A 26,750-nucleotide genomic window follows, 5' to 3' on the forward strand; every position below is an offset into this window, starting at 1 on the left:
GCGCAGATTATAGAAGACTTCAGGGATCTTGGAAGCGAGCACATCCAAATGATCTTTTTAGACAACCTTCTGGTCCCACAAGTGAGAGAAGGCAGAAAATACTGGAGCTAAACCCCTGCCTGCATCACTGGTGTGATGTTGAAGGTTTTTGTTTTGTGGGGCACTGGACCACATTTCAGAGGGAGACAGGGCTGTACAAACAGGACAATCTGCATCTCACAGATATATGCATATGATGGCATATATAACATTGGTGGACGTGCGGTGAATGAGACGGTGATGTTGTAGCTGATCTGGTTAGGTCCTGTGATGGTGTTGCTGGTGTAGATATGTGGGCAGAGTTGGCATCGAGGTTTGTTGCATGGGTTGGTTCCTGAGTTAGAGTTGTTATGGTGCGGTGCGTGGTTGCTGATGAGAATATGTTTAAGGTTGGCAGGTTGATCCCTCACTTTCACAGACCTTGGGAGGCAGGCCAGTCCTCGCCCACAGACAACTGTATCCACTGTAGGAAGGTTTGCTGATCACACATCGGGCTCTTTCCCCATACCATTGATAAGCAGCACTGATGGACCAACTTTGTCATGTCTCCTTTCATCTGTCAAGATGGGCAGCAGATTTCCAAAGATGTTGGTAATTGCTATGAATATAAAAAAAGAGAAGCAATAGTCAAAGCAAGAGAAGATGAAGATATAGATGAGGATTTCACCAGACATGGAGCAGAATAATGATAAGTAGAGTCAGACACTGAAGGAGGTAAGTTGAATGAACGGGATACATACCGTGGAGGCAAATGGGAGGTCCAAGTCTAGGACAGCAAAAAAGGAGGTGGAATTGTCTTGAAGGATATTTCTCTTGTTTAAAGAAATAATCTACTGTCTGCAACCTTTGGCTTAAAAAAGGAAATATGATGCCATATGTTTACTTGTTCAAGGCAGGCTGAATAGTGGACAGAGAAAAGTCAAAATGTCATCTAAATCAAGGGCATGCTAGGGATAGAAATGAGGGAGAATGACTGTTTAGAATGGAACAGCGATTATAAACCAGAAATAAGATGAAATAAAGCAAAGAAAAAATTAGGCTATTATTGGAAGATTCCCAGCGGTGAGATTTAACAGTGAAAGAGTATCCCCAAGTAGAAGAAGCCTGCCAACGGAGCTAACTATACAGGAACCAAGAACTCAATGCCTATTCCAAGCTCAAGCAAGGCATTAACCACCTCTGGTGAAAAATATTCAAAGCTTTATATAAAATACTAGAAAAACATGCTGCAGCCTAATTATGGAAATCTTTCAAATCATACTTTAACTTGAAAACTTACTTTTACGACTTAGGTAAACAAGAGGATCTAAAGTAAAAATAACTCCAGATAAGCAAATAAATCAGTAAAGAGGCAAAAACGTATCAAGAGGGTACAAACAGTTTTGCAGAACCAATAAGCAATGAGTAACATAGGATCCCCCCTTGAAGAAACAGGCCAAAGAGAACTAGAAGAGGAGCGTATTGCACTAGGGAAAAGAATGAATACAGAACTATAACATGTCCTGAGGGGAACATTACTGAACAGGCTGGTGAGAGCAGGATAGACTGGGTGACCCACTAGTATTCCATCGCTAGTTTCTGTGATTCAACTGAATAAGGAGCGGTGAGACAGAAATCGGACTGAAAAATTTTTTTTAAAAGAAAAATTAGTCTTCAGAGGAGACAAAAAATGCTCTTCAAGATAAAGGAAGAGAAATGAAGTGGTGAGAGTAGAGCTCAGATCTGTAAACCACTCACATAAAAACAGTGAAAATCAGGAAGAGTAAGATAAAAATACTATAGTTCAAGAGGCCACAGAGAAGAACGGTAGCATCACAAGGGCAACACATTGTTTAATCACCGTTAAATTCCAGATGACAGCACTCAAGGACAAAGAGAGGCACAACGCCTGAAAAAAGAAATGTGAACAGCATAGAATTTTCTTCTATCAGAATTTCTTAGCAGTGAAAAGTAGTGAAAGCTTTTGAGTGGGAAAAAAAAAAAAATCAGAAACAAGACAAAAACAGGATTCAATGAGGCAAAAGTACAATGATCCGGGGACTGATAATTAAAACAGGGCATTAAGAAATACTAGAATTATGGTTATCATTCATAAAGGTAAAACCCAACAAAAATATTAACAAACCTGCTCGCAGTGAACACTTCTTCTCAAACCATAATTAATTTTTCAGAACAAGAAGTTGCCCTGTACTTGGCATATGTGGTAGCTCAGTTGGTAATTATGGAGACATCAGTTGCAGCTCCAGAGTTAAGGCAGAGTTTTGCCCTTGAAGCAAGGATTCAATCTCCCTGTTATGTGTTTTCTGACTGTTTTTGTACCTAATTATGTTAATAATGAGAATATAACAGACTCTTCAAAACTTCCCATATAGTTGAAACCTTGTGCATAGGCTACATTTGAAGAATTTTTTTAGGATTGTCATTTCTCCATTATTCTTCATAAATGAAAGAGGCTGAATAAGTAATGTTCTAGTTCAGAGAATTCCATGAGGAACTGTCCTCTTTCAAAATGGCTGTCATCTATTATTGTCAATGGAACCGAGGCAAAAGACTGCCCTCAATTCAGCTACCCTTCTTAAATTGCCCTCCCAATCTCCCATTTTTCTCAGTGGAAAGAAGGTCATAGGCTGTCATTAGCTAAGATGGCTACTGCCTCCATTCACCTGCTCCTAAGGTGACCAGACAGCAAATGTGAAAAATCAGGATGGAGGTGGGGGGGGAGGGGTAATAGGAGCCTATATAAGAAAAAGACCTCAAAATCGGGACTATTCCTATAAAATCGGGACATCTGGTCACTCTAGCTGCTCCTCACGGTGTTCCTCTCCACCTCTTGATAGGACAAAGGGCTTATCATCATCCCTGAGAGCAACTTGACTTCATTCCCTTCAGGAGCAATGGGAGGCAGTGGCTATTTTGAAAAAACATCTTAACTGAGGGCAGCCAATAGCCTCATGCTCACTGGGAACAATGAGATGTGAAGTCATTTTAAAAGAGGACAATTTTCTTTCTTTCTTTCAAGGAAAAAGGAGATAACCTAATTAAAAACAAGCATTATACAAACAGAATTCAGAGTCAAAAATTAGTCTTTTAATTGAAATAAATATGAAAGTTAATAATGTAATCAGTACAGCAGCCTCTATGTTACCTGATATTTAAGACATTTATTTTATACTAGAATAGGGGCTGGAATTTTGACCAAGGACAATCAGGCAAACCTCTATTTTTGAAAAAATGGTATTTGTGAAAACTGACATAGGGTATTTAACAGCCATGCAAAGCAGACAGCACCACGATTTTAAGGTCACAGCTGAAAGATGCTATCATATCAAACTGTGGAGTTTAATGGAACACCATAGAACACTGGAAGAATGAAGGTCCAGGATGACCCCGCTATGACTTTAATACACAATTATAAGAAGGTTAAGCCTGAGGTTTAAACCATTAAGGCATCCACTCTGTCATGATCATAAAAACAACAAGACAAAATTATTATTTCCCCGCCAGAAGAAGATGGACTGTCCACGATTCTTTAAAATAACATAGTTTTCAAATTACTAAATCTTTTATTAAAATACATATGCAATATAGGCAAATTGATTTATATTTATGCCTGATATAATACAAAGTGTTCTCCAGTATAAAAGCCTCTTTTAAATGAAGTAAAAAACAGTGGAGATCCTCAAGGCCTTATTTGGGCTGGTGTCAGATAATGTTCCAAGAACACCACAGCAAGCAAAAAGCAAAAGTGAACTGAATGTGAAATTTGAAGGACAGAATAAATCCCCATTTGAAACTGAAGAAAATTATTAAAAATGATAGAAAAGACCATTCTGAACTGCTAGCTGCTCAATGTTACCAAAGCTGTCAAAAACATGACTTTAAGTTGCTGGCCAGCACCTACTGAATTTGCTACAAGTACATTTTTTCCCCTTTTTCAAGGAGAAAAGCAATAACAGTAACAATTGTGAGCTTCCTGATATTCTGGAAAACAAGACTGTGACTGTACAGCTGTACTTCCCTAAATAAGTATGCCAACTGTTTTCAACACATTGGAACAAAGTACCAGGGTATTTGCATTGTGGCAGCAGTTATGATTGATGATCCGCACAAACCTGATCTGTTGCAAAGAGGATGTAGCACAAACCACAAAGGAACCAGACACTTCAGCCTATGTTTGGCACGATACCCTAGATACAGGAGATCCTGACCATTTCAGCCTACCTTTTTCTACTGCCAGATTTTGCAATCTTCCTTTGCAGAATTATTCTGCCTTGTAAAGATAAACAGATCTGGCAACAGACTTCGGGGAGTTTTTACAGATTTCTGCTTGCCTACAGTGGCAGGCTTCCCCCATAGTGGTCACAGACTTATTTATTAAACTCTATATTATTAACCCTTTCTTATGCCCATTGGCACAAATCTTTATTGTGTGAGCCACAATATTGTTTTATGCTATGAATGATTCATAAGCATTTTTAAACTCATAATGCTGAGAAGAATTAACACTTCAGTTCATCAATTATTATTAATAATATAAAAAATCAGTTTGTCTGAACAAAATACTTATTTGCATCACGTTCTTTATTTAATCAGTGTATAGGTTAACAACATGATTATATGCAGGTATTGGCTGTTTTGGTTTTTTAAATCATGGAAACTGGAAACACGGTGAATGAAGAAAAGCTGATTTGATGGCATTTCCATCTTGATACCAAAGTTCAATGCACATGCCACAAAGATAAGTAATAAGGGCAGTTCCAGGCACAGTCTTCCAAACCTAGGCTTACTACCTGTGTTTACCACTATGCACTTTGTACGCCTACTTCCTTGCACACGGCTCGCTTGTTTGTGAAATTTTCCCTCATAAGGAACAACTCTGTTCTCTCTGCATTCAAAAACAATCTTTCAATGAACTGTTTGAAAACAGAGCTCTGCAGGTGATATATGAGGGAGCTATTACACTGGTCTACAATTTTTGAGAAGTCGTCTGCTTCAGAGATAAAATGTGCTATTTATTATGTATTTTGATGTGCTGAATTCAAATATGACAATTAGAACAACTGATTGGCTACTGTTTCTAAGATATTTAAGTTTTTACATGTTATGTCTGTGTATATTGTGTAGATAGTAGAGTTTTAATCATAAATTATAAACCTAGGTCTTTTCATGTGTTTATGGTTGCTTTACATGATAATATTTCACCTGCCCTGTTTATGTAACACTTTAAAAATCAGCAAAAGGGTTATATAAACCAAATTTATTATGAAACAAAAGGCAAAAAACTATTATGTACATAGTTTGGTCCTATTCAGTGTCTACTCGGCGCTTCTTGGCTTGTCTCTTGTATTCATTAAATGGAGCATCTCTTGTCACTGTCCAGCAATAGTCTGCAAGCATTGATGGGCTCCATTTGCCCTGATAGCGTTTCTCCATTGTTGCAATGTCCTGGTGAAATCGCTCGCCGTGCTCATCGCTCACTGCTCCGCAGTTCGGTGGAAAAAAATCTAGATGAGAGTGCAAAAAGTGTATCATTAGTGACATGTCGCAACCAAGGCTTTTGTATGCCTTGAGGAGGTTTTCCACCAACAACCTGTAGTTGTCTGCCTTGTTGTTTCCGAGAAAATTTATTGCCACTAACTGGAAGGCTTTCCATGCCGTCTTTTCCTTGCCACGCAGTGCATGGTCAAATGCATCATCTCGAAGAAGTTCACGAATCTGAGGACCAACAAAGACACCTTCCTTTATCTTAGCTTCACTTAACCTTGGAAATGTTCCATGGAGGTACTTGAAAGCTGCTTGTGTTTTATCAATGGCCTTGACAAAGTTCTTCCTCAGACCCAGCTTGATGTGTAAGGGTGGTAACAAAATCTTCCTTGATTCAACAAGTGGTGGATGCTGAACACTTTTCCTCCCAGGCTCCAATGACTGTCGGAGTGGCCAATCTTTCTTGATGTAGTGGGAATCTCTTGCACGACTATCCCATTCGCAGAGAAAACAGCAGTACTTTGTGTATCCAGTCTGCAGACCAAGCAAGAGAGCAACAACCTTCAAATCGCCACAAAGCTGCCACTGATGTTGGTCATAGTTTATGCACCTCAAAAGTTGTTTCATGTTGTCATAGGTTTCCTTCATATGAACTGCATGACCAACTGGAATTGATGGCAAAACACTGCCATCATGCAGTAAAACAGCTTTAAGACTCGTCTTCGATGAATCAATGAACAGTCTCCACTCATCTGGATTGTGAACGACGTTGAGGGCTGTCATCACACCATCAATGTTGTTGCAGGCTACAAGATAACCTTCCATGAAGAAGAATGGGACAAGATCCTTTTGACGGTCACGGAACATGGAAACCCTAACATCACCTGCCAGGAGATTCCACTGTAGTCTGGAGCCCAACAGCTCTGCCTTACACTTGGGTAGTTCCAAATCCCTGACAAGGTCATTCAGTTCACCTTGTGTTATGAGGTGTGGTTCAGAGGAGGAGGAGGATGGGAGAAAATGTGGGTCCTGTGACATTGATGGTTCAGGACCAGAAGTTTCATCCTCATCCTCTTCCTCGTCTGACTCAAGTGAGAATGATTCTGGTGCATCAGGAACCGGCAGTCCTTCTCCGTGGGGTACTGGGCGTATAGCTGATGGAATGTTTGCATAGATTTGTTGCACAAGTGTTGCAGCATATGTGTGGGGCCCACCTCTTGTCCTGATCTCCAATTTTGCAGCCAAAATAAAGGTGATAGGCTTTCTTAACCATAGTGGTTATACTGCGCTTTTGTGATGCAGAAGTCACTTCACCACAAACATAGCAGAAGTTATCTGCACTGTTCACACAAGTACGAGGCATCTCTGCTCACTTTGCCTAAACAGAAATGTGTCCCTTTGCAAAATCAAACACTGACAAATAAGAGAGCACGACACTGTATGATTTCTAGAGCTGATATAGGGCAATTTGTTCAGCAGAGTGATGTAAGCTTCGTTATGATTGCATCATCCATGACTTCTAGGAATAACATGATGCAATTCGTATTATGTAGGATGCAATACCAGCTTCAGATTGCATCATTCATTGTTTTGCCTAAAAAGCAAGTACTATCCAAACCCAGTCATAGATTTATTCATAGATCCAGTCAAAGATGTATTTTAGTCATTTCTGGTTTAAATTGAGATCCCTTCCCTTTATAACTCACATATCCTCCGCCATTCCCAAGTCAAGGGTCGTATATACTGACCCAATAGCATATCTTGAAAACTAGAGCCAATCAACAATTTTAAGCATCATTTTCGTTCTCAGTGACCCAGAATTAGTAAAGTTTGACTACATTTATTTCAGAAGCATTTTGGCTGTAGAGCAGTGTTATATCCCCACAGAAACTATGGAAACATTCTCAAACCTGCTGTTGCACTATTAAGATCCTTCAGTGCACTCTGGCAGAGACCACAAAGCAAGTCTTTAACATTTTTTACGGCACTTAATATGATATGGAAGTAGGTTGTTCAAGGCTTTAAAATGGGGTTGAACTTGCCACCCTGGATGTTGAAGAATTTTATTATTATTTTTTAGCTAAAAATGGACATCTCTCTAAACAGAGAGGCTACAATGTACACAAAAGTAAGGAACGCTAGTTGACATAGTTGTCCTCTTCATATACTAGGAAAAAATACCACCATGTGCCAAAGTAGTATGTACTGAAGGGGTTAGGCTAAATTAATGGTGGAAATATCCACATTTATGATGCTCCACTGTGTTCTATGTAATCTCTAGCATCCAAGATTCTATTTTCATCTTTCTTGAAGCATCTACCCATATTTCTGTGATGAATCCTGAGCAACATTTTGGTACTTTTAGAACAGCAGATTAAATATACACTTCATCCTGACAGTCATGTTGGAGTCTAGGCGGACTATAACAACAAAACAGAAAAACTAAAACAAATTTCATGGCCTATCTAAAGTAAATTCCTGGAATGATAGATTTTGCTGTAAATGTCAAACTACCATTAAAATATTTGTAACAATATAGAAGGTTAACTCTGTTGATTGCTGTTTGTAAAAGGAGTATGGCTTCTAAGGTATTGTACAATCAGATAAAAAGTCCTAATGCATACTGAAGTACAAAGAAATTATCAGCATTTAAACTGTACCACATACTCTCTAGATCAGTGTGACTACCAGAATACAAACAGCATGTTTTGTGAATAAAATACGTACTATCCATCTGCTTATTGACTGACCTAAATAAAAAAAATATGATGACCCACCTCTAATTACTAAATAAAATTTGAGAGGGAATGATGAATTTCAGAAATGGCAAGTGAAAACTTTACAGATAAAAGCAAAGCTACAATAAGCCAAGCCAGTAGACCACACAGAAATGATACAGTGTTCCAACTTGAAGACCAGAGGAAATTAGGGTGCAGCAAGCTAGAGTGTGAACTGACAGCACACTGGTTACTCCACACTATCTCCCCAAGTGAACATTCTTGCTATGTACCAAAAGTGCCCTCAGGCAGTTTAGCTTAGTACAAGAGTGTTCACATAGGGAGTTAGTGCAGAGTAACTTGTGAACTATAAATTCTCACACTGGCTTGCTGCACACCAATTTCCCATGTAGAGAAGCCCTTAGGTTATGTAGCTGCACCTCCTACCAGGTCCAGTTTTGGGCTAGTCACTGCCTCGTTTTTTTCTCACTTAGATTGAGCCTCCCAACTTCTCAGCTTGTTTTGGTTGCAGTGATAACTTGCTACAGAGACCTGGCTATTTAGCTAAGTCATTAAAGAAAAAGTGCCTCTTGCAGGATATCCAAGTCCAAAACAAACACGAAAGAGTCTTCTGTCCCTCTAGTCTCAAGCTGGGCCCAGGCACTCCTTGGTCCTTTGAGTCTCTACCAAGCAGCAGCAGCTCCCCATGGGTTCATATCTGGATTCCCCCTTCTCCCCCTCAGGCTCTCCACAGGCTTCTGTCTTATCTCCATCCCAGAACATCTGATTTAGCCACACCACCTATCATGTGACTTACCTCACACAGATGGAGAAAATAAGTGTTACAGGTAGGTCTGGACCAATCACACTTAAAGGGCAAGTCACCCTTTGACAGGCTATAAGAATTGATTTGAGACACAGACACATGGACACTTTTTGATCATTACAGCTGAATGAACACTACATGAAATTCCATGAAAGTGTGATCTTCACAAGTCAGATACATTTATGGAAGCAAAATCACCACCATGAAACAATAAAGCAAGTTTTTATATGCATTTGATAGCCAAGATAGATCAGTCACTTTATTATTGCTTTAAAGTTATTCCTCCTCACAACTTCTACTATTCTTCACCTGTAGCTGAATGGAAACGGAGAAGATGAAAAAATTCTTTCCTGTCTTCTAAAAACATGAAAGGAAATATTCTCGTATAGTGTCTAATTTTTTACAATCAAATACCCATTCAACAATGGGAGGATCAAACAAACCAACATCTATCACTAGAAATGGCTTTTAGAAAGGAAGATTTGATAGCCAAATGAGCCCTGAAAGTATTAATCACTAAAATCAAATTCACTGCTTCACCCAGCATGACAATCTGTGCCAGTTATTTGTGTCACTATACAATATAACAAATACTGTACCAGTAAGAAAATCCTCACTACCAGAGAGGAAATCAGTATTGTCAACCCAAAGCATTCCAAGAGCATTAGTCTGGCCTCCAAAAATTATGACTGTCTTAATCACAACATTTTTAAAAATAATAAATGTTGGTGTCTTTTTAGGTTTTTAACCTTTACTCTGCATCTATGAAAACTAGAAACTTCTTTTTTTTTTTTAAATGAAAGCTAAGATTTTCACATAGTCACATGACTCCAGAAGTTGGAGATTTAAGATGACACCAAATATCACAAGACTCACAATAAAATGGCAAAGTTTGAAACACTGGGAAATATTAAGTTGTAAGCACAGAGCATTGTGATTGACATAAAACGGGCTGAGAGAAGTAGAGAATGGGTGATATAAATGGCTTTAACTTACATTTGAGTGTTTCTCCAGCATATGGGATATGCAACTTAAACCGATCACAGCTGGGTCCAGGCGTCAAAGAGGTACAGCTAAAAATGAAAACAAGAAAAGGAATTTCTAAACAATAGTGATAGACAGTAACAATGCTTAACAAAATACAAATGAAATGAGCGAGCACTACCCAGATGGTATAGTAGAAATTCTTATGGAAAGGCTGACAGTGTCCTGCTTTCCCCACATTTCTGGAAAAACAAAAAGATTAAGTGGGGAGGGAGGAGTAAGCCACAATGCTGGAAGTTCATTCCATTCCATTCAGTCCATCCATAAGTTCACACAAAAATTTGAGACATCTAGACCTGTCCCAATAAACAGCAGTTTCTCTACCAGTCTGAAGCACCAAAGGATCTCCCAGGAAAACAGCTCCCTGATTTGAAACACTTCACAATGACATACTTTAATCAGCCTCCAAACCCACCAACCACTCTAACTCATGTAGTACAGAAACAGTCAGCTCTCCTTGACTTACTCAACAGTACAACAGACTTGTACTCCCTGTCTCTATCTTTGAAGAAACTGAGATGCAATGGGAATTTAAATGAAGTAAAAATTCACAGCCATTTTTACCCATTTGATAGCTGGGGAAAATAAAACAGAGAGATTAAATGATCTGCCCAAAACCACAGTAAATTAGTGACATAACTGGGATTAGAAATCAGGTGTTCCAGGTTCCCATTCCCATGGTCTAACAACACTAGTGATTGCACCAAGTCATTTAAGAAAAAAATATTTTAGTGTGTGTGTACAAAATTATTTTTATTACTGTAGCACTTAAAGGCTCCAACTGAGATTGCGTCTTATTGTGCTAGGCACTTTACAAATGCATACTAAGTCAGTCCCCTGCTCCAAAGAGCTGGCAGTCTAAACAGACAAGGCAGACAAAAGGTGGGAAAGGAAACAGAGGCCTAGAGCAGTGAAGTGACTTGCCCGAGGTCACACATGAGATCAGTGGTAGAGTCACGAATACAACCCATATCTCCTGAGTCCCAATGCAGTACCCTACTGACCACCTTTTCAAAATGAAAAAACAGGACATATGCAGGAGCCCCGCTGCCTCTGTGGCCCTGCCCCCTACTCCTCCTCTCCCCCTGAGACCCCATCCCTGCCAGAGCTGGGCAGTGATAAGAGCCCAAAAGCAGCCCCTGGCCTGTGTCCCAACTCCAAGGGCAGGTGGTGGGTCCAGGGCTCCACACAACTGCACAGGCTCCCTGGGCAGCTCTTTGCACTGCCCAGCTCTGGGCCTCGGAGGAAAGAGGAAGAACAGGTGGTGGAGCCTCGTGGCGAGGGAGGGCTAAGGCCCACTCAGACCCCCCCCCCACACACACACACACCAGGAAGAGGCTGGCACCACCCATGAGCCTTGGGCAGATGTATAGCAGCACCGCAGGGAATCCACGACAAATGTTGTCCCAGTGTCATTCAGCCCGGGATCAGGACTTGAAATGTACATTTCAGGACTGTCCTACCCAATTAGGGATGGGTGGTCACCCTAGTACCCACCAGATCACGTACATAAAAAAAAAAAAAAAAAAAAAAAAAAGTAAAATGTGGGAAGGAGGATAGCACAGGGACACCTACCCCTGCACAGCGAGAGCTATGTAGATGCAAAATTATACCGGTCTTGCAGCAGAAGAGAGGTCAGAGTGAGTAGTGCATATAGCGGAGTGCCTCATTAGCATATTGAGAATGGTGCTTAAGCTCATTTCTCCTAAAATAGACATTTCCAATCTTTTTTGCTGTGCCCCCCTTCTCCATAGATCCTTCCTCCTTCCCCGACGCCTACCCATCCAGGGCAGAAAGTGACTCACTGAGAACAGGTGGCTCACATCTGGGGTAGTTGCATGATCCGTCTGATTCCATCCCAGAGGAACCTATGGCAGCATGAAGTGGAACGGGATTCCTTGCCCGCCCTCCCTCCCCCGTTCCCAGAGCCTCTCACACCCACAGGCTCCAAAGAGTAAATACACAAGGACTGCAGCCAGCCAGGTGTCTGGGCCAGGGCTGGGCAGTAGCAGGGAGAGCAAGCAAGAAGTGGTCAAGTTGGGAGGAGGGGAAGAGGAGCAGGCTGCTGCCAGAACAGGATGTGGCTGCGCTCCCCCGCATCTGCTGGAGACTCCCTATGAGTTCTCCCTGCTATTGCCCTGGTCTGGCCCAGACACCCAGCCAGACACAGCCCCACATCCCATCACTTGCTTCCCAGTATCCTCATTGCACCCCCACCCCCACAAGGGGACATGCCCCGCAGTCTGAAAACCAATGTACTAAAACACAACCATTCTCTCCCTGCACCCCACCTCTGTTTTACCTTACACTTGGAAAGCTAAGTCGAGGACATGCAGGGGCTTCAGACTGACTTTTGCTCACCACACTACATCTATTGTTTAACCTTATTTGTGCCCATGTGTAGCCTCTACCTTGTGTTCCCTGCTATGCACAGAGAGCTTGATTCAATGGGTGTGGGATCAGGCTCAGAGAGGACTTTCAGGATCAAAGTCTCAGTGTAGTCAGAGTAAGAAAATATCATAGTTGTGGGGTTTGTTTTGGTTTGCTTGTTTGTTTTTTAAGAAGATATATTATTTTACTTGCGCAGGTAAGAACATCAAGGTAGAAAGGAATACTCTATGTCAGTGCATACACAGCTATGACTAGAAACATAACAGTTCTCGCCTCTGGTTATGAGTATCTTAGTCTATAGTTTCAAAGCATTTCTAAGGCACCCATTACCATAGCATCTAAACCAAACCCTTATGAATGAGTTTAAAAAAAAAAAAGATTATTTTGGAAGCTTCTACACTAACACATCAACAGCAGTTAATATTCAATGGCAATTTATTTTGAAATATCACAGGTCATAGGGGTCCTGTCACCCTTACCATTAAGACAATATATTTTGGTAGCTTTTAAAACGTGCATCAAAATTTCTGATTTTGCAAATACAATCTTTACTTTTAGCACACTAAGCAATTTGGAAATACTTGAGGGAAAAGTACAATATACAATGACATTAAAATCAAAGAGTGATCTGATGATATTAATGTCCCTAAAAGCAACACTAAGTATTTTTCCTAGGTTATTCTAGCTCACTTAGCATGTTTTTAAATTTTACTGATCTAGAGGTGATGGAAAGTGACAGCTTTCATGGTCTTTTTTTTTTTTTTTTTTTTTTTTAAAGCAAATTACCCCTTTTTGACTAGGCTACACAAGAGATTTCATACACTGTGATTGGCTGAGTAACTAAGCAAAAATTTTTCAGAGGTGCATCTAAAGGGAACTAGTTACTTCTCACTAACAGAAAGGGGGGAAAAAGACTATAAAGCAATTCAGAATTTTGATACAGAAAGTCTAATGGAAAAAAACCAAAACTTTTTAATAATTTTCTCAATAGGGCAAGTGCTTACATACCATCTGAAGCTGAAATTAAAGCGCTGAATGTATCAAATAGTTTGTCACAAGAGCTGCTAACGCAAGTCGAACAGAATGAAATGGATAACAAAACTGAATATACAAGCAGCCCATCCTGCATGCCAATGCAAGGGAATAAAGAGATGTAAATCACACTCTTACTGCCTTGCGCTGATGTGGCATACCACTGCTTCAAGTGCCCTGCTATGTCAGGTTGGCAGGAAGAGGCATGGTCTTGGCCCTGACCCCTCTAGACTGGCCAGTGGCATTGCTTCACGGGCATACTGGGGAGAGTACACTGCACCAGCTATAGACATGTCAACAGTGTACTCCCTCTACAGCGGGATGAGGCTATCAGAAGCCCCAGAGTTACATCTCCCTCTAGGCTGCTCCAAAGGCTTTGCAACAATGCATCACTCCCTTCCACTCCCCAACCCCACCCTACCTCCCGGGCAGACTGTAAACCTATCACATAGCCCTTAATTATTTAGGCACCAATCCTGCAAGCACGCACACATGGAGTAGTCTCACTGAACTTAACAGGGCTAATTATGTGGGCAGGTGCAGGATTTGAGTTTTAATTGATCGTCTTCAGGCATTTTAAAGAAAAAACAAGGTACTTAAATACTTTAAGGTAACTAAAATAGAAAAAAAAACATTTTATATTGCCATTTCTGATAAACACTCTAACTATTCCAAAGTATTGATAGGTACCAATTATACTTTATTCCATAAGACCTGATTTCAGAGTCAAAACCATGAAGAACAAAATAATAAAAACACACAAAGATTCTTAACCTTAATTGAGGTTAAATACTACCTTCTTCAGCTGTCTCTCTGCTTCATGTTTTCCCATGTGGCCAGACAAACCAGTACGTGTGCTGTCTGCTGATGACATTGTGTTAGAGGCCAACCAAAAGGCTGTAAACTCATCTATTAAATGGTGGCTGTCAGCCAGTTTGTAAGTAAAATGGTTGTCACCAGATGACTGAACAACCATCACAACCTACCAAAAAATGAGAAACATGCAGCCCAGCCACCAGAGCTCCTCTAGCCTCTTTGTTGCATGTAATTATCTTTGTTTAAAATCACGTGCGGGCCTGAAGAAAGCAACGTGCTTGAATATACACTAAAAATGAAAATAATGATTTTAGATTCTAAGGCCAGAAGGGACCATTGCAATCATCTAGTCTGATCTCCTGGATAGCACAGGCCGTATAACTTTCCCAAAGTAATTCCTGGAGCAGACCTTTTAGAAAAACATCCCATCTTGATTTAAAAATTGTCAGTGATGAAACAATTTACCAAGGGTCACTGTGGATTCTCCAGCCAGTAAAAATTTACACCTTTTTTCCAGTCTGATGTCCAAGTCATTAAAGTAAGTGTTATGTGTGTTGTTCTTTTGTCAATATACAGTAGTTAAGATTATAACCAAGTTACAGTATGATCTGTAGATTTAAATCCAACACACATGAAGGCATGGTCTTGCCTGAAAAATTGCTAAATTTACTTCAAATACTAAGGAGAATTATTCTACAAAGTCTGAAGAAAATTATTCTAAGTTTCTGAATTATAGGTCATTAACATGTTACCATGCTTTGAAGGGGACTTGTATTTAATGTTACTTTGTAGTCCTCTAATTAAAAAAGTACTTGTTATCAACCCTTCACCATTCAGTTACACCTGTTTGAAGAAAATAGCTGTATTTAACCAAAGTTGTCAACTAAGTGCAACAGCTACAGTTTCTGTTCAGTATAAATAGCTTGCTTTCTGGTGGCGTGTTACAGGTAGGAGAGAACATAAGGGTCTTTCTAACGTTTGCCACTGCACCAGAGGTCCTCCCTTTGCTCAAAGTAGTAAAGACTTATAAGTTTTGGAATTAAATGCCTAGCATTCTAAATCCTGGCTCTGCAGGTTGGTGTGATTCATCTAACAATTGTTTTTGTAGCAATAAATTGGTTGCAAAATGACACCCTTTGTGTGTGCATACGTGTACACATAAAGAATGGAAAACATGATCAAACTGTTTTTGAGCTACAGACCATTAAAAGTTACCCTAAACATGGAGCCAGATTTCAGAACAGCCTGGCTCCAGCCGATACAAGGTTAGCATCACTATGTAAAACTGAAAATAAAGTGTAATTGCTAATTACCTGCAGGCCAAAGACGCTCACCATGTAGATTCTTGTAGTACCGATTTGTTTTATAGATGCCCACAATTAAGGTTACCTACCACTTTCCACTGCAAGTCCCTGTTTTCAATTGCTTATGATTTTGCCCTACTCCAACTGTTCAGACTGAAATTTCTCATCCCAGGGGTGAGCCTCAGGCTTTTAATTTATGTTTTTGTTTGTTTTTGTCGTTGTTTATTTGAAGAAAAACTTTCAGCTAAAACAGTTCAGCAATTTCCCACAATGAGATTGGAGAAATATACATTATTTTGACCATGCTAAAGTCTTACAACTATTTCACTGAGAATGTCAAGTGCCTCTATGCTTTGGAGCAAAGACTTGGAATTTGACGGCAGGGTCTGGGACATGCATTGTGCTGTCCCAGTGAAAACCTGCCCAAATTTGGCCAAGCTATATAGCCTTCTGAAAAATCCCACTGGATACATGCTCACTAAAGGTTAGAGTATGGCAGCTAAATTCCCCATGTCTTCACTGCTCCTACATGGGACGGGACGGGACTGTGCATGTGCCATTCCCACAAAACAACAGAGCATGCGGCAAAGGCTGAGCAGAATTTTTCCTTGCTCCTCCTGGCTGCCAGGACTACTGTGGCACTGGGCACAGGAGCTGTCAGGAAGACTCTCTCTCCTGTAGTCTCAATTTTCCCTCACTAGTGCGCAGACAGCATGGAGAAGGAGAAAGTAGCCTGACACAAATGAATATCAATGAGAAGCAGGGAGTGGGGGAGGAGAAGGAGGATAGGAGCAGGGAGTGGAGGCAGGGGCAGGAACATGGAGAGCAGAGCAAAAGGTAGAGACAGGAACTAGGGGATGAAGAGGAATAGAAGCAGGGAAGGAGACAGGAACAGGAGCTCAAATAAGAAGACAAGGAGAGGAGCAGGGGGAGAGGGAGAGGCAGCAGTTCAAGAGGGATGGCAGGAATAGAAGCAGAGGGGGTTTGCCCATGCAATCTTAGTTCAGCCCCCTTGTGCATATGCATTATGATACAGTATTTAAAATTGCCAAATCAGGAAGAGGAGGTGAATGAGGCATTTCTGGAACAAACAACAAACATATCTAAAACAGAAGACTTGGTAGCAATGGCAGACTTTAACCTCCCAGACATCTGTTGGAAAAATAATACAGCAAAACACAAAATTTTCAGTAAGCTCTTGATATGCACTTGGTATGCAACTTTTTGTTCAAGAAAGTGGAGGAAGTAACCAGGGAACAGCCCTTTTAGACTTGATTCTGACCAAGGGGGAGGAATTCGTAGTGCATCTGACGGTGGAAGGCAATTTATGTGAAAGTGATCATGAAATGACAGATTCTAAGGAAAGGAAGGCGTGAGAGCAGCAGAATAAAGTCAGAGACTGGTAGGTAAGGCCCCATGGGAAGAAAATCTAAAGGAAAAAGAATCCCTGGAGAGCTGACAGTCTCTCAAGGAAACAATATTAAAAGCACAACTGCAAACTGATAACGAGGTTAGTTCAATCTGCTAGAGGACCTCACCCACCCTGATTGAACTAACCTCGTTATCTCCAGACTGATTCTTGCCAGCATATTTATACCTGCCCCTGGAAATTTCCATTACATGCATCCGATGAAGTGGGCATTCACCCACGAAAGCTTATGCTCCAATACATCTGTTAGTCTTAAAGGTGCCACAGGACTCTCTGTTGCTTTTTCCTTACAGAAGCAACTGATACATCAGGAAATGCATACACACCAGAATACTTACAAGAAGTAACAATAAAAGCTATAACAAACTGTGATAAAAAATTCAAATGTCTAGTACGCAGCTTGGTCACAGACAATGCTGCAAATGTATCCAAGATGAGAAGAAATTTAGAAGAGAGTGAAGAAAGTCCTAAGCTAATAACATATGGTTGCAATGGTCATTTGATGCACCTCCTAGCCAAAGACTTTAGTGTTCCAGAAATAAAGGCTAATGTTGTTGAAATTGCAAAATAATTCCGTAACAACCACTTTGCAGCAGCTGCTCTGAAAAAAGTGAGAGGAACGAAGCTAACTCTCCCACAAGACGTGCGATAGAACTCAGTAGTGGACTGTTTTGAGCACTATATCAAGAACTGGCCTAATCTGATGACCATTTGTGAACAAAATCGTGAAAAAATAGATGGCACTGTCACAGCCAAAGTTCTCAACATTGGCTTAAGAGAAATGTTGAACACATGCTAAGTACCCTGAATCCTATTTCTGTAGCCTTGAACAAAATGCAGGGAAATAGCTGTTTTATTGCTGATGCTGTCGAAAATTTGGAAGGAACTGAGTGAGATCTTAAAAAGAGAAATATGCAATGACAGAGTTAAATTACAAGCATTAAAAAAAGAATGGGACAAGCACTACCTCCAGCTCATTTACTTGCAAATATTCTCAATACTCGGTACCAGGGTCAAACCTTAACTGCTGAAGAAGAGGAGTTGGCTGTGACATGGACATCCAGCAATCATCCCTCCATAATGCTAACTATAATAAACTTCAGAGTTAAGGGTGAACCATTCAAGAAATATATGTTTGCTGATGATGTTTTAAAGAAAGTCACACCAGCGAACTGGTAGAAGTCATTTAAGCACTTGGATTCAGAGACTGTTAAAGTGATAATCTCACTTTCAACAAAAGTAGCTTCTTCTGCCCGTGCAGAAAGAATATTTTCTTCCTTTGGACTAATTCATTCCAAATTGAGAAATAGTTTGGGACTTGAAAAAGCAGGACAGCTTGTTTTTCTTTTCCAGATTATGAACAAACAGGAAAATGAAGGTGAAGACGACTGAGTTAGCTACACAAGCCAATATTTTAAGTTTCTCATGTTGACCTGGCTGACACTGTTGATTTAATTTTTTTAAAAAAATATTTCATTTAATTATTTTAGTTAAAAACAATTTTAACAAAAACAAGCCTGATTTTAAAAAACTTGAATGTTTAACTAAATTCAAAAATTCATATGCTTGTTTTGTTAAAATATTATATGTTTGGTGTTGAAGAAAACAATCCAGAATACATAACATTGTTGTTTTAGTTAAATAAAACAATTTAAATGTCTGTCTAGTGATGTTCTCCTCCTAATATAAGGCAAGAAAATCCTCCAAATATTAATAATTAACCTGTTGAATTGGAGGAGATAGTTCACCTCCCAACGACTTCATAAATATCTGCTTCAGTTACCTTTGGTAAATGAAATAACCAATCATTCATTTTCTGATATAGGTGTAAAACTAATCTGAAAAGTTTTCAAAATAAATCACTTTAAAAACGTATAATGTGTACCTTCTAAAAATGAAACCGACATCTATCTCTGAGTTGTGAAGAATATGTATTAGGGTTATAACAACCAACAAGAATGCACTTTTATGTAGAAATCCATGATTAAATCGAGTCTTCCTGACTAGTAATTTAAATCATGATTTAAACCAATTTGATTTAAATCAAATCCACCCTGGTTGTAATAAACTGCCCATAACCAGTACAGTAATCTTACTGTAAGAGGGCAAACCAAGAATATCAAATACCTGGCACAGGGAGGGGAAAATGTAGTTTCTTCTAAAATAGTATCTATGTTGTCTACAAGTTCATAAAATTGAAGCACATCTTACAAAGAAGAGGATGATGATGCATCCAAATTGTCATCCGCAGAGGTTTGAACATCTGGATACATATACAGTATAACCTGAGAGTTATGAACACCTCAGGAATGGAGGTTGTTCATAACGCTGAAATGTTCGCAACACTGAACAAAACGTTATGGTTGTTCTTTCAAAAGTTTATGACTGAACATTGACTTAATAGAGCTTTGAAACTTTACTAGGTAGAAGAAAAATGCTGCTTTTAACAATCTTAATTTAAATGAAACAAGCACAGAAAGTTTCCTTACCTTGTCAATTTTTTTTAAACTTTCCCTTTACGTGTTTAATAGTTTACGTTTAACACAGTACTGTACAGTGTTTGCTTTTTTTTTTTTTTTTTGGTCTCTGCTGCTGCCGGATTGCATACTTCCAGTTCCAAATGAGGTGTGTGGCTGACCAGTCAGTTGGTAACTCTGGTGTTCGTAACTCTGGGGTTCTACTGTATGCATTCAGAGGCTTGACAGGTCCCACTAGCTGTTCTTCAGACAGCATGTCTAGGACACATACCAGTGATTCCCACGGTACCGGTGAGAGTGACAGATGAGGGAGAGAATGTTCCAATGAGCAGAGCCAGCCCTTGGGTATGGCGAATTGGAGCGACCACCCTGAGCCCCGTGCTTCGTGGGGGCCACACGCTTCTATAAAATTGTGAGGAGGCGGCTGGGGAGTGAGTTGGGAGGTGGGTGGGCGAGCAGAGTGAGGAGGCGAGCGGCTAGCGGCAGACAGGGGCAAGGAGGAGCCCCCCTGTGCTAGAACCTCCCTCCTCCCCCGAGCGCCTCCGGCCCACCAGCAGGCCCCGCCGACCAGCGCCTCCCCCTCTCTCTCAGCGCCTACTGCCTGCCGCGGATCAGATGTTTTGTGACATCAGGAGGTGCTGGGGTGGAGGGGAGAGAAGCGAGGGTGCAGCGTGCTCTGGGGAGGGGGCGGAACTGGACGGGGAAGAGGCAGGACAGGGGCGGGAAGAAAGAGGGAAGAGGCGGGGTGGGGGCGGAGCGGGGGTGGGGCCTTGGGGGAAGGCGTGGAGTGGGGATGGGGCCTGGCCAGAGCTGGGGGGAGCACCCAAACTCAGTGAGTATGTCCCGGGCCCCACAACCCCCTAGGGACGGCCCTGCCAATGAGTGATATTTCCTCTTGAAACCTTTTGGGAGAAGACTCCATAGGCAGTTGCTTTAGTGACTGCCTTTCTTCAGCCCTTCTGGAATCAGAGTAATACTTAGACGAAGACTCATATGGCCACACTGCCCAGGGTGACACCTGTCCAGTTCTGTTAGTACCCTCTAGGGTAATGCCTGTCATAATGCCTGGGTGAGGGAGGGAAAAGTTGGAACTGAGAGTCCCCATAACACTCTCTAGGTTTCCTGATCCATTCTCTGGGATGGTAAGGAAATTCTATTCTATTCTGTTCTATGGAGGTTTTTATACCACATTCATCACCACAGTATCTGCAAGGAATCGGGTCAATGGTGACCTGACTCCAGATCCAAGATGTGGATGCAAGGAAGTTTCCAAAGCTTGTAATGACACAAACAGCTCCCTCTCCCAATTCCCTACTGTGGCCCAGTGCTGCCGGCAGTCAGAGGAGATTATGCACCCTCCCTTAGCTACGCATACCTCCAGCGTCTAGGTATTTACACCATGCTCATCATCATAATGACAGAGCAGAGAAGTAGCAACCGCTGTAACTTTTCCTTTCACTCTGCATTCTGACATGCAAGTCTAGCTGGGTCCAGACTGGTAGCAATGTGTGGATCAGTTTACAGTGGGGGAGCCTCTGGTTTTCGGGGGGTGGGGGAGGAGGAAAGCCGAGAACAGCCGAATGCTGCCGGCGGAAGGGGAAAAAAAAAAAAAAAAAAAAAGGCGGAGTGCAACGTCCCGACTGAAGATCGATCAGGTCATGGGACAAACGCCTAAATATCAGGATGGTCCCGATTTTATTGGGACAGCTGGTCACCCTACCACTGCCTTACACTTCTTGCCTTTAAACTATTCATTTGTTTAGGAAATTTTAACAGGTTTAAAAATCCTTGCTATGTAAATATCGGAGACAAAACAATAATCATTACAGCAGTGAACTTTTGTTTAGAGAAACATTATAGTGTAATATAATCATTAGATCTCTCTATTTAACAAGCTGTTACCACACTGCAGATGGAGTTTCTTTATACTACCCATGACATGTCGTTTCTAGTGATTTCATTAAACTGAGTGAAATCTGATTACACATATTTAACAAACCAGGCATGTCTACCAAATGTTCATATTCAAAAAAATTGGACAGGTGTGCTGGGTTTTTTTGTTTTTTTTTTTTTTTTGCAGATGAATGTACTTTGAGTATTGAATAAATTGTAACCAAATATTGCCCTCTGTCTATTTTGCTGGGTTCATAATTTATACTTGTCTTTATCTTTAATCACCAAGGATAACCGATCTGGTGCAGCATGAGGAACCTTCAGATCTACAGGCAGATCCAAGTGAGTGTGCGTTTCAAGGACTCAAAACAATGAACCTGAGCCATCATGGTAACCATGGAACCTGTAGGAACCAATAACTCTTGTAAGGAGATTTTGAACACAGAACTAATGGCCTTGGATCCGGAACAGAATGCAGATCCATAATATAGCCTTGGCCCTCAAGATCACCTTTTGCAGTAGCTCTGACTTCTAAGAATGGAGCCTTTTGGAAACACGTTTGCACTTCAATGAACAGAACTGAAGTACAGGATCATTAGAGGTATGCTAATAAGAACTGGCTCATTCAGCAGAGGCTGACACTTATTAGGCCAAGCATTTGCACTCATACGGATCCAATTTTCCCAGCCAAGGAGGCCAAAACCTGAGTCAAGACTTTGCTGGGTTTTTTTAACGTGGTTGTGAGTTGGAGCAGAGGGTGGTGTCCCAGCAATATGGGTCCCTGAGTTTCAAAACTGGAAGGTTTAGCTGCTAATGATTCTTGAAATAGCATAAGTTAGAGGGAATACTGATGTTCTTTCTAGACTTGAGGTTGAAGGTATTGCATATAGAGCAATGAGGAGCAGAATGACCTTCCCCCAGCAATCCCAAGCAATGCACCTGTGTTTCTGAGGCAGGAAAAACACCAGGATAAGAGGTACACCTCTTGAACCCTGACTTTTTTTGTTTTTTTTCCCCTGACTTAGCAGAACTAAGAACCCATGCTAGAATGTGAAAATCCTTAGATGACAGGTGAGAAAATGAAAAACAAAAACAATGAAAGAAATAAAATAACTCGCTAATTCAAAGCTAACAAGATTAACAAGGCAGTTCTGGGAACAATCCATTCAGCGGAATCCTAGTCTGAGGATACCCCTGGTCCACCTGCTACCATGGCAGGAAAGGAACTGAGGCAGTCAGTGCGCCAGGCCCTCTCAAACATTCACAGTGGCAAGGAGAGGGAGTGAAAAAGAACTCCAAAGGGCACTGGTACTGTAAGTTTCACCTGATCCAGGCTGCATGATTGGCACATCCCAAGAGTAGGAATATGCAGAGGCCATTCAAAGAAGAATATTAAGTATTCTCAAAAATTAGGTCCTAAACATCTTAAATTGGGCACTCGAAATTAAAGGACAATATTCCCATATATAAAATAACTAACATTCTCATGGGCAAAATAGAGAAATATTGTCTAGATTAAATTACTATAACTTTGGGGCATAATTGGAAGAAAGTGTTTTCAAAGAGTAATTAATGGTTTGTTGTCAAATTGGGGGAACATATCTAGTGGGGTCCCGCAGGGTTCTGTTCTGAGTCCAGTATTAGTTAATATTTTCATTAATGACTTGTATAATGGAGTGGAGAATATGCTTATAAAATGATGACACCAAGCTGGGAGGGGTTGCAAGCACTTTGGAAGACAGGATTAGAATTCAAAGTGACCTTGTGTCATGACCCACATGTATTGAACTCAGAACCGCAGGGTTCATGTGAGCAGCCACACTGCAGTCCTCCACCTGGTAGCCTATCCATAACCCAGCCATGACACCTTGGCAAATCAGGGAATTGGTATGAAATCAAAAAGATTAAATTCAGTAGAGACAAGTGTAAAGTAGGAAAGAGTAAGGCATTAGTACTGCCGAAAAACATCTGGAGGTTATAGTGGATCACAAATTGAATATGAGCCAATAATGTGATGTATCTGTGAAAAAAGACTACTGTCATTCTGGGGTGTTTCAACAGGAGTCAGAGTGGTAGCCGTGTCAGTCTGTATCAGCAAAACAACCAGGAGTCCTTGTGGCACCTTAGGGCTTGGCTACACTTGCGAGTTACAGCGCAATAAAGGAGCCCTGGGCGCCCTAGCTCACTACTCGTCCACACTGGCAAGGTATGTAGAGCGCTCTGACTCCACGGCTACAGCACTGCTGGTACTCCACCTTAGTAAGTGGAATAACGTTTGCTGCGCCCCTGCTGGAGCGCCGCGACGCCAGTGTGGACGGGGTGTTGCATTACTACGCTCCGATCAGCCTCTGGAAATGTCCTATAATCCCCTTAAGTCAAGTGGCTACTCTTGCCATTGTTTTGCAATCACTGAAGGAATGCGGATATGCCCTTTGAAAGCTCCGTTTCTGACAGCCAGCATGCTTATCTGCACCGAGACAAAGCAACCATTACTGTGGAATGGTGTGAGAGAGAGAGAGAGAGGCGGGGGGTGGGGGAGGTCTGCTACTGTCTGAACTTACAAGACAGCATGCTGACATGCTCTCAGCCCCCCCAAAAACCCATCTCTCTCCCCCCCACATACACACAACACACTCCTTGTCACTCTCCACCCCACCCACTCCCATTTGAAAAGCACATTGCAGCCACTTGCATGCTGCAATAGCTACCACAATGCACTGCTCCCTCTGGCCATTGCAAGAGCTGCTAATGTGGCCACACCAGTGCACTGGCAGCTGTCAGTCTGGACAGACTGCAGCGCTTTCCCTACTGCGCTCTACGAAGGCTGGTTTAACTCACAGAGCTCTACATCTGCAAGTGTAGCCATGCCCTTAGAGACTAACAAATTTATTTGAGCTTATGCCCAAATAAATTTGTTATTCTCTAAGGTGCCACAAGGAAGCTTTGTTGTTTCAACAGGAGTGTTCTACATAAGACAGAGGAGGTAATTGTCCTACTTGGCCATGATGAGGCCTCAGCTGGAGTACTATGTCCAGTTTTGGGTGTCAGTCTTTAAGAAAGATGTGGACAAACTGGAGAGAGGCCAAAGGAGAGCTACAAAAATGTTAAACAGCTTAGAAAACCTGATCTGTGAGGAAAGGCTAAAAAAACTAGGCAAATTTCGTTTCGAGAAAAAAGATTATGCGGGGGGACCTGATAACAGTCTTCAAGTATGTTAAGCGTTGTTTTGAAGAGGATGATGATCAATTGTTCTGAAGTAATAGGCTAAATCTGCAGCAAGGGAGATTTAGGTTAGATACAGTACAGCTCTACCCCGATATAACGCAAGCCGATATAACATGAATTCTGATATAAACGCAGTAAAGCAGCGCTCTGGGGGGGTGGGGCTGCACACTCCGGCGGATCAAAACAAGTTCGATATAACGCGGTTTCACCTTTAACGCGGTAAGATTTTTTGGCTCCCGAGGACAGCGTTATATCGAGGTAGAGGTGTATTAGGAAAAAACCTCTTTAACTATAAGGCTAGTTAGGTTACCAAGGGAGGTTGTGGAATCCCCGTCATTGGAGGTTTTTAAGAACACTTTAGACAAACACCTGTCAGCGTTAGTCTACAGGTATACTTGGTCCTGCCTGAGCCTGGAGGGATGGATTAGATGACCCCTGAGGTTCCTTGCAGCCTTACATTTCTATTATTCCATTATTTTATAATAATACCACCTTCCCTCACTGGGGTGCAAAGATAAAATCATTAATGTTTTTAATGCACTCAGTTACTACACAGATAAGCATCATAGCAAAGTCCACTTGGAAATAAAAAAGTCGATATTCAATGCTGGGTCTAGATAGTGTGAGGAAAGTAAAGCCTGGTGCCAAGCATTCAGTGAGGAGGATAAAAAGAAATAGCTACTCTTTCAGCGAGCACCATCCATTCTCTGCACTGAATGAGGCAAGAGTCCTGTGGAAAAAATAGTACTCTCATGTAATCAAAGACTATCATCATGCCTACACACAAAGGTGCCAAATTAAGGTAGCACAAACAACTTTACTTTAGGAGAGAGTTACTTCAGGACAGAGCAGGGTCACTGGAAAACAAAGACAGGATTAAAAGTTTAAGAATCCTGGAAATACCTAAGCAAGCATTGAATCTGGAGTTACAATTACTCTTTTCCTTAATGGTCAGCAGATGTATTGGGTCATTCTGCCTTACAAACACTCTCTCAGAATTGCCTTCAGACTTCAGGAATAACCTATAGTAGGGACATTTTTTAAAAGTTTCCCACTATTGTTAACACCAGTTCAGTTCTACCAGTGGCAATGATGTTTGGAGGTGTTCTGTAGAAGGCTTGATATGTGCCAACATTGTTTTTCTATCCAGGTTGATTAGACTTTCACTGAAAATTACTTTGAGATATAAACTGTGACACTGGCAAAGCATGTGCCAGCTTATGCCAAAGTCCCCGTGTCTCCTTTGGATACTTACAAACATATAGCTGGAATCAGTCTGGTTCACCTGAATGCTAGTGTTGGTAAAATAGGTATTAGAGTTATAAAAATGTGCTTAGTGTTTAGGCTTTATTGAACACTTGTAAGTTGCCTGCATCAATTAATCTCACTCATAACATCTGTATTCCATATTTTAAGGTAATATTTAAGCATTTGCATTGTAAATATCTGTAACCCTGTAAATCACGAGACATGAGAGAAGTATTAACTAGTGTGAAATACTAGTCTCCAACAGCAAAAATTGTTCTGTGTTGCCCAACAAAAAAGGCCCCTCGACACCAGATGAATTATTATGGACAAACGTCAGAGGACAAACAATTTGTTGATTGCTTCCCCACCACACCATGAAGAGGAGATGTGTAAGTGAATTCTTCCCATCAGCTAAGTTTGCAACTCAAAGCAGAAGTGGGGAAGGAATAAAAAGCCCTAACAAGTAGAAACTGCATCCCTATGCCACTTGGACTCGCGAGAGCAAGATTTCTAGGCATAAGCAAGGGATCCCCAGCTGCTTACCCCTAAGGGACATACAAAGCTTGCTTATTACACAAGCTTCTACTACCTTTTGAAACTTAAGATTGTAACTCATTTGTGTGTATGTATGTTTACCTGATTTAATCTTGTAAATAACTCTCTTATTTCCTTTTCTTATTTAATAAATCTTTAGATAATTTATTACAGGATAGGCTACAAGCTTTGTCTTTGGTGTGAGAGCTAAGGTACAACTGACCTGAGGTAAGCGATGGTCCTTTGGGTCTGGGAGTAACCTAAATATTACTATGATCTTTGGTGTAGGGG

The 26,750-nt window shown here is 41.1% G+C and overlaps 1 protein-coding gene across 1 annotated transcript in view; it reads right to left on the minus strand.

The window, feature by feature from the left end:
* The window catches only part of BABAM2 (BRISC and BRCA1 A complex member 2), a 324,027-nt gene that overhangs the window by 263,764 nt on the left and 33,513 nt on the right, over positions 1–26,750 (minus strand). Inside the window, exon 3 of the mRNA XM_034764779.1 lies at positions 10,063–10,139. Coding sequence (XP_034620670.1) covers positions 10,063–10,139 — 77 coding nt within the window. The remainder of the gene's footprint in view (positions 1–10,062; positions 10,140–26,750) is intronic.

Source organism: Trachemys scripta, chromosome 3 (assembly GCF_013100865.1).
Source record: "Trachemys scripta elegans isolate TJP31775 chromosome 3, CAS_Tse_1.0, whole genome shotgun sequence".
NCBI classification, from domain to species: domain Eukaryota; kingdom Metazoa; phylum Chordata; order Testudines; family Emydidae; genus Trachemys; species Trachemys scripta.